The sequence below is a fragment of the Chanodichthys erythropterus genome, chromosome 8 (assembly GCF_024489055.1).
Source record: "Chanodichthys erythropterus isolate Z2021 chromosome 8, ASM2448905v1, whole genome shotgun sequence".
Lineage (NCBI taxonomy): Eukaryota > Metazoa > Chordata > Actinopteri > Cypriniformes > Xenocyprididae > Chanodichthys > Chanodichthys erythropterus.
The window spans coordinates 38,806,177-38,815,708 of record NC_090228.1 but is presented as its reverse complement, the minus strand read 5'-3'; the positions used below and the strand labels follow the sequence as shown (position 1 = coordinate 38,815,708).

General features: G+C 42.9%; 1 protein-coding gene across 10 annotated transcripts in view; it reads left to right on the top strand.

Annotated features, from left to right (window-relative positions):
- Nucleotides 1-1,900: 1,900 nt before the first annotated feature.
- The window catches only part of LOC137024903 (tripartite motif-containing protein 16-like), a 64,905-nt gene continuing 57,273 nt past the window's right edge, over nucleotides 1,901-9,532 (top strand). For all 10 annotated transcript variants that reach the window (XR_010895796.1, XR_010895791.1, XR_010895797.1 and 7 more), the window contains exon 1: nucleotides 1,901-2,517. Coding sequence is in view for 1 of the 10 variants with exons in the window: in XM_067392857.1 (XP_067248958.1) it covers nucleotides 1,948-2,517 (570 nt within the window). In the remaining 9 variants the exon portion in view is untranslated. The remainder of the gene's footprint in view (nucleotides 2,518-9,532) is intronic.

Below are 9,532 nucleotides of genomic sequence, written 5' to 3'. Positions count from 1 at the left end.
ACAATACAACATTTACTGTAGGTGCCATACAATTTACTGGTGACTTCATTTAAAAAAAACTGTTCTATTATGCTTCTGATTTTGGGTGTGTAAGATATGAAGGATTCTATGGTCCAGTTAGTATTTTCAGCCCATAATGGCGGCCGCGCTACCGGAGCGCCATCTAGTGGCTGTTACCCCAAAAGTATCAAAGTGTCGCCTCTTGGGTTCTAAGCTCTTTGTTGTGGCTTGTGTGTGTATTGCTGGCTGAATCCCAAATGGCACCCTAAACACTCGCGGTCTTCCTCTGAGTCCACACTTTCATGACGTAATGTAGCTTTGGCTGCTGGGTAAAGTCCTCTACACAGCTTGCAAACTTGCGGGCTCACCTGAAGTGCCCATTGAGGGCGCATAGCGGCCACAAAAGGGGGGCGTTCGCGAGCACCCTTCTGAAACCTAAAATGATGAATGAAACACTGTACGATTTCGGCCCTGTCCCAAATGGCACACTTCTATGCACTTTCGGTCCTGTGGACTTACAATGGCTGCCGCGTGCGCCTGTCAGTTAAGTCCACGAGACCGTAGGGTGTCACATTTGTCAATTTTAGGCTTCAGAAGGGTGCTCGCGAGCGGCCCATTTGCAGCCAACATGCGCCCTCGATGCGCACTTTTGCTGAGCCTGCACTGGTGCAAGCTCCGCGGCAGCTGACTTGTAGAAAGGCCGTGAGTGTTTAGGGTGCCATTTGGGACAGGGCCTTAGTGGAATTAACGGACACGCGCACGCGGCAGCCATTGTGTCACGAACTCGGCCTCTGTGGCTCCCTCCGATCGGCACCAGAGGGCTCCCTCACCTGAGTACTAACCGTCCTGGACTACATTTCCCATAACCCCGTATCTGGGCTGATTACCCACGCACCTGATCCCTATAACCCGGACTATTTAAGCCCATACACACACTAACCCTTTGCGAAGTCTTGTTTTGCCCTGGCTAACATTACCGAGCGTTTTCCCCTGTTTATTGTGTTTCTGTGTATGACCTTGGACTGCCTTATACCTCCGTGTTTTGCCTGCTGCCTGCCTTGTGATATATATGACTGTTTACTGGATTACTCTGCCTTGTCTGCCACCTGCCCTGATCATTTGCCTGTCCCTGTTTCTGATTACATTTTGATTACATTGACATTGCTATTGCTGGTATTTGACCCCTGCCTGTATGACTACGATTGTTTAATAAAGCTGCACATGGATCCCACCGAGTCTGCCGCCTCGTTACACATTGTAAGTCCACAAGACTGAAAGTGCATAGAAGCGTGCCATTTGGGATTCAGCCGCTGGCTGCCGAGATGTGTCCTAAATAAAGAGACCATCAAGAATTTCAGTTCTCAGATCAAGACCGATCAGCGAGTAAACGCATTCATGAGCCGAGCTGATAAATGGTCACTGAACGCCACTCTTTTTGGCTTTTTGTGTATAAACATTATATCAAAAGTGTGATAAATGTTCATTATAATTTTATCAAATATTTTTTTTTTTGCTATAATTATTATTGTTTATTGCCTAGCTCTATGTGCATTGATAAAACATGTATAATACATACTACAAAATTCAATAAAAACAAGATGGCAATTTGCATTTCATGGTGACTTTAAGGAACTGTAATTCTGGACACAGTTAACAGAATTACTGAAATTTTAAGGGTGTTGTCTTGCTTCTCTCTAACTTATATTTTTTGATTGTGTGTCTGAAACTGATTAAACACAGTGTGTGTGGGAACACCCATGAAAACTAAAAACTTATCAGCAATGAGGCTCTTCAGGACCAGGAATGAGAAAGCTGCTTTATAGATACGCCTGTTTTACACGTCACTCAAACACAGAACCAAAACAAGAATCACATGACTTCAGAGAAACTGAAACTGAAGTGTAGTTGAGCAGTTGTGTGTTCGTGTCTCTGTATTCATGCAGTGAAATGGCAGAGGCCAGATTTTCTCAGGATGAGTTCATGTGTCCAGTGTGTCTGGATCTCCTGAAGGATCCAGTGACCACTTCCTGTGGACACAATTACTGTAAGATCTGTATTACAGTCTGCTGGGATGAGGAGGATCAGAAGAGAGTCTACAGCTGTCCTCAGTGCAGTCAGACCTTCAGTCCAAGACCTGCTTTAGCTAAAAACACCATTCTGGCTGAAATGGTGGAGAAACTGAAGAAGATTAAACTTCCTGCTGACTGTTACGCTGGAGCTGGAGATGTGCAGTGTGACGTCTGTACTGGAAGAAAACACAAAGCCGTCAAGTCCTGTCTGGTGTGTCTGAACACTTACTGTCAGAATCACCTTGAACAACATGAGACCTTCTTTAAAGGAAAGAGACACAATCTTACTGATGCCACTGGACGACTGCAGGAGATGATCTGCCAGAAACACAACAGGATCCTTGAGGTTTTCTGCCGCACTGATCAGAAGTGTATATGTCTGCTGTGTATGTATGAACATAAAAACCATGACACTGTATCAGCTGCAGCACAGAGGACAGAGAAACAGGTATGAACTTAAAGATGTCCCATTATGTTCATTTACAGGTTTATAATTTTGTTTATGGGGTCTACTAGAATACATTTACATCCTTTACTGTTCAAAAAACTCATTATTAGGGCCCAAGGCGAAGGCCCTATTGTTTTCTTTAGGAGGATTTTTTTTTTTCCGAATATATTTAGGCATTTTTGGGGCCCTTAACATGCTCGAAAACTCTTGAAACTTTGGACACACATCGGAATCGTTGGCCATCAGGGCCGGGCAGAAGCTGGTATCTGGGCATGGCAGGGGGGCTCGACAGCGCCCCCTTGAATGGTGTCTAAAAACTTGGTCCATATATCAAACACGCTTACACATATTTGTATGAAACTCGGTACACATATATACCTCATCGGGCCGAACAACTTTCTTGCTGTAAGTTATACGTCACCTCAACAGGTAGTCAGCTATTATGGGTTGTTTGGAAAACGCATGCTCTGGAATTTGATATACTCCTCCTAGGTGATTAATCCGATCACCATCAAACTTGGCCAGAATGAAGTCAAGACATAGTGGATGTAAAATTGTGAGCGGATTTTTGATATCTCGAATGGTTTGGCTGTGGTGAGGCAACAAATTTATGGTGATAAAAGGTAAACAGGAAATGTGTTATAACATCTGCATACATTGATTGATTTTTATGAAACTTCAGCAGTGCGTTGGTTGTTGGAGCCTGATCACATGGATGTGACTATTGTGAGTCTAAGTTATAGTGCCACCAATTGGCAGCAGGAAGTGTGTCACTTTCAAAATGCTTTGAGATCACCCTCTTATTTTTACCCAATTTGCTTCAAACTTCATCAGTGTAATGTCAATACACAGCAGATATAGACCTTTGAAAAGAATTGTGATTACTCAAACACTGTTGCCATGGCAACGCATTAAACTTTAATATTCGTTTTGGATGCTTTTGAGATGCTTAGCATACTTCAAATTGCATGAAACTCGATACAAACGTCAGAGATGTCAACCAGTAGACATGGGCAAAACTGTAGAAACAGGCGGGGAGGAGGGCCTCGATAGCACCATCTTTTGACAAAAGTGGGGGGTTAGTTTAAACTACAGTCACCAAACTCGGGACACATATTGTTCTCATTAAGCCGGACAACTTTCTAATTTACAGTCATTAGCTCCAACCAACAGGAAGTCAGATATTTTGGTTTGAATGTGGATTTTTCACACACACACACACACACACACACACACACACACACACACACACACACACACACACACACACACACACACAGGGTTGGGGAGTAACGAAATACATGTAACGACGTTACGTATTTAAAATACAAAATTTGAGTAACTGTATTTTGTTACAGTTACATTTTAAATAGATGGTAATCAAATTACAGTTACATTCAAAAAGTATTTTAGATTACCAAAGTGATTACTTTGAATTTTAATGTCATTTATTTCATTTAATATTAACGTAAGCTGTTTGAGGATTTTTAACCAATGAGGCAATTGTTGATGATTATCCGACTCAAAAAACCTGCGCGCAGCCTGTTCAGATATTAGCAGTCTGCAGAGTGCAGACATGAGATCACACATAAAAAATGGACGGGGAAAAAAGGGCATAACGTATTTCTCTAGTGGAAATTCAAAGACAGAGTTACTTATAAACATGAAAAAGGACATACAGTAACATCATAGTGCAATGCAAGCTATGTCTACCTGCAACAAAACTTCTATCGGCTTCAAAGGATTCAACATCTAACGTTAATCTGAAAAAGCATCTTGAGGTAGGCCTATAAGCTGTTCTTGGTCTTTGAAAATGTTATTTTCCTTATTTACTCCTTATTTTCCTATTTACTCGTACCTTGAGCTATGGTTATCATTAGCCTACGTTTAATATAAGAATTTATTAGGTCTTTGAAAAATAACACAAAATCCTCATAGAATAAACATCCAATTAATCATGCGTTAAATAATGTTTTGTAAAGCCAATTTCTTGGTGTACTTTACAGACAACCTTTAAATCTTAATATTTCATTCCAAATGTTTAGGTATATGGCGCGTACGCGAGTTCATGATCAAAAATAGAGATGCAGTAGTCAACTGGTCATAAATCTGTCACAGATCCCTTGTCTCCTGTTCTCCACACCTGCACTCACTTCCCTCGTCATCTCCCCATCATCACATACCATCGTCACCTGGACTCCCTCGTCAGCACTCCTTTATCATGGACTCACTCCCTTCACTCCCGGTCCGTTCTCTGTTTATGTTAAGAGCTAGTTTGGTGTACTCTACCTTTGTGTTCATTAAAGTGTTATATGTTTGTGGAAATCCGTGATCTGCCTCATCTCTACACCACCAGCTGTAACAGAAGAACGGACCTTAAACTGCTGGATTTTCCACAAACCAACATGGAGACTTTCCCCTGCTCCCTGGCTCCTACTCCTCCAATGCCTTCCACAACTCTGTCAACTGGTGATCGCCTCATCGGGCTCCTAGAGGTGGGTCGTTCGCTGGATAGGTATGTGGAGGAGTTCGTTGAGCTCGCTTCCCTGTCTGACTGGCCTGAGGCTTATTTAATCTCTTTGTTTCTGGATGGACTAGATGATAACACTATCTGTTTTGGTGAACCCGATTATCGCTTCTCCTTAAGCGAAACTATTAATTCCATTTTGTGGTTAAATGGCTCCAAATTCTTCGTGGATTGGGTTCAGGATGAGTGTTTATCTCTAGTCCATCCAGAAACACGGTTGACCAGGCCAGTCAGTCAGCCTCCGTCTTCCTCCGCATGCCTCTCCAGCGAACTTCCTGCCTGTCCCATGCTGGGCCCACACTCCTCTGCCGGGTCCAGAAGGCGGAGGAAGAAAAGGAAGCCCTCTCCCGTCTCCGCTGAGCCCTCTCCATTCTCCGCTGAGCCCTCTTCAGTCTCTGCCGAGCCTGCTCCCGTCCCTACGGGAATTTTAATTGTATTTGAGGGAATGGACTGGCCCTCAGCCCCAGCCGCCGAGCTACTATCTCCAGTCTCCGCCGAGCTACTATCTTCAGTCTCCGCCGAGCTACTATCTCCAGTCTCCGCCGAGCGAGTTTCTCCAGTCTCCGCCGAGCGAGTTTCTCCAGTCACCGCCGAGCTATTATCTCCAGTCTCCGCCGAGCTACTATCTCCAGTCTCCGCCGAGCTATTATCTCCAGTCTCCGCCGAGCGAGTTTCTCCAGTCTCCGCCGAGCGAGTTTCTCCAGTCTCCGCCGAGCAAGCAGCACCAGTCTCCACCGAGCCTGCCTCTCCAGTCTCCGCCGCAGAGCCTGCCTCTCCAGTCTCAGCCGCCGAGCCTGCCTCTCCAGTCTCAGCCGCCGAGCCAGCCGCTCCAGCCTATCACGAGCCTACTCCTATTATGAACTTTGCTATTGAACTCTCCAGCACAAAGACTGTTTTTCCTCCCTGCCTCCCTCTCCCACCTCCTTCCATTTGGGTCTACACTACACCTCCGCCTCAAGCCACCTCACCCAGATCTCCACCTCGGCCCTCTGGTCGATTACCTTCACCCTGGCTCCAACCTCCCTCTCCTCCACCGTTGCCCATCAGTCCACCAGTCTCAACAGTCTCCATCCTGCCTCCGCTCACACCTTGGTCCCTCGTCAGCCTGCCCTCCCCTCTGGACTGCACTCCTCCGTCTCCGCTCCGTCCCTCAGTTCCAGTTGGCCTCCTCACTCCCTCCGGTTTTCACTTTGTTGGCCGTCGTCTTGGCTCATCTTGGGCCTTCTGGAGCCCCGCTTACGGTTCGGTCGGCGGAGCCGCTGGTTCCGCCATCTCCCGCCAGGCCTTCGGTGTCGCCTGGTCTCGACGCCGTTGCGGCTTCGCCCGCTGCACCTGACCCGCCATGGCTGCCCGCTGCACCTGACCCACCATGGCCACCCACGGCTCCTGACCCGCCATGGCCGCCTTCGGCTCCTGACCCGCCATGGCACATGGATCCGCCCTGGAGACCTCCACTCCAGTCCACTCTCCAGGGCACCCACCCCCCTCCCGGTTATTCTATTTACGGCGCGAGGACGCGCCTACCGGGAGGGGGAGGTACTGTCACAGATCCCTTGTCTCCCGGACTCCATTCCCCATGATCCTCCTGTTCTCCACACCTGCACTCACTTCCCTCGTCATCTCCCCATCATCACATACCATCGTCACCTGGACTCCCTCGTCAGCACTCCTTTATCATGGACTCACTCCCTTCACTCCCGGTCCGTTCTCTGTTTATGTTAAGAGCTAGTTTGGTGTACTCTACCTTTGTGTTCATTAAAGTGTTATATGTTTGTGGCAATCCGTGATCTGCCTCATCTCTACACCACCAGCTGTAACAAAATCCAAAGGTTTTTTAGTTTTATTTTGGTCTATCTTTATTCCGGGCTTGCAAACAAACTGAAATATTTACTAAGTCTGTCAACAGGACGTTAACACAGGCACACGCTGAATACAGACACAAAAAGGAGAACAGCCGCGCCAGCAGAGGAAATACTGCACCATGCACAAGCTCACTGTTTGCGAAATATAGGAAGAATAATACAAATATTAAATTGGGGTTGATATGAATGTATCTCTGAAGGGAACTGTCTTCAGACAAGTTTTGATGGCTTTTCCTCTTATCTCCAGTGCAGCGCTGCCTTGTGTATAGTGGTAACCATTGAAACGCTATATCACTGCTGTTCCATAAGCGCCACCTACTGTCAGAGAGTGAATTTACATTTCATTCAGTCCGTCTGCTGATTTTGTTTTGTGCAGGTGTCTTATGTAGTATAATTCCACAAAGCTAAAGTCAAACCAGGCTGTTTTTGCTGTTAATCTTGACATTATAGAATAATTTAAATGAAAAACAACTGCTCATGCTCATGTTCATAACATCTTTGTCGGGATTGTAATAAAATCGCAGTGTTTGCCTCTAATATCAAAGAGCTACACATATTCTTTGAACTAATAAACAACAAATAAATCTGCTTAAAAAAAAAATCTGCAACCAGTATCAGAATCGGCCAATTTGCTTCTATTGGCCATAAAAGATCAAAAAAGGTGCATCACTTATGATAATTAAAAAAAAAATTAAATAAAGGATTATTTAAAAAAATCTATTTTTTTTTTTCACTGTTGTTTATATGGTTAATATTAATGCAGCTATCAGTGCACTAAGGTTAAATATTAGTATAAACATATTTATACTAGGGATAGTTCACACAAAATTATCATATTTTTTTTCCAAACCTGTAAATTGTGGTGGTGGAGAGATGCAAAAACAACTGTAGGTGAGTCAGCTTTGAATATAAGCCTTCTCTCAAGATTATTGGGTAGATCATTTCATTTTGTTTTCTTTATAAACATTCTAAATGTTACAAAGAATCTTTGTTAATAAAACAATTTAAACCACTGTGTCAATTCGACTCTATACACCTATAAAACAACCAATATTATTAACAATATTTTATTGTTATTATTTAATATTTTGTTATCCCTCTGATGCACATCTCTACAAATATAAAAATATAATTGAGGAATGATATATCAATAGTAATTATATATGGATGTGATGTTAAAAGAAACAAATATTTTCATAATTTATCAAGATATTGAAATTCTTTACCAACACATAAGTTATGTCTAATAAATTGGAGATATATATTTTGTAACTGATGTTAAACAATTTAGTAGAAAACCAGATCCTGGTGGGTAGAGGTCATTTTTATTTACAGGTTGTAAACTTAAAACAGAACATCAAGTTAATATGGTATTAATATGGAATACTTTGAAATACTTCACACAAAGTATTTAGATTAAGTTACTAAACTTGAGTAATGTAACGAAATACATTACAGATTACTTTTTAAAGCATGTATTTTGTAATCTGTAGTGAAATACATTCTAAATGTAACCTTCCCAACCCTGCACACACACACACACACATATACAGATGTAGACTGACTCTCTCTGTCCAACCCCCCCCCCCCAACCCCCTCCTCTCCCCCTCCCTCCTTCAGTCTCTCTCTGTGTGTGTGTGTGTGTGTGTGTGCACGTGTGTGTGTGTGTGTGTGTGTGTGTGTGTGCGTGTGTGCGTATTACAATCTTGATTAGTGGTCTTTAACCCTTTTACTGATTACCCATTTATTGATGAACTTATAAAAATTTTGAACTGCAAATGATAGCTTCACACGCATTTGAAATTGAGCCATGACACTATATCACTATTTGGACAGGACTAGTTTTCTAAAAGTTGTTTGAGCTACAATTATTTGATATATGATTTTATAAAAGTGGCTGTTTGCAATAAACTTGCACAAGTGAGCGAAAAATCTAGACATGTACTCTACTATTACCTGAGACTGATATTTTGCAGGTTCTGTGATTTAGCTCTATTAATTAATTTTATAATTTTATTTTTTCATTGTATACCACACATATTGAAATTAAATGAAAGCATGCTTTTGGTGCATAAGATTGGTGCACAAACAACAGCTCAGGGAGGTCAAAAAACACATGAAGAGAAGTGTTAGGATTATACAACATCAGCAATCACAGACATTCGCATTAAGGCTGGATTAGACTTCTAAGAGCACTGTTGAATTTGCTCAAATAACAGTATGTAATTTGTTCTGGAATTTTTATAGCGGTTGTCTGAGAAAAACACAGACATGGCAGATTAGGATGATATTCTGCACTCATTTGAAATTGATTTATGACATTCTATGACATGAAAGTCATCTCAATTTAAATGATCTCATGGATGTGGCTGTTGTGGTTTGTGATCATATGGGCACCAGCTGCTGCAGTAAATGTGGTGTATTCAAATGACTTTGACATAGTCCTTTTATGTTTACCCATTTTAAATGCCTTTTGCCTGCCCTGCATAGTTGCCCTGAAGCCACTGGGTTTGTCATCGCTGCTAGCAGCTATATTTTTCTTATAATTTACATTGTTGCAGCACCTGTTTTCAGTCTCTCTGTCTGAACACTGTTTTAGTTTCAGTTTCTTTAAGACCCGATTTCC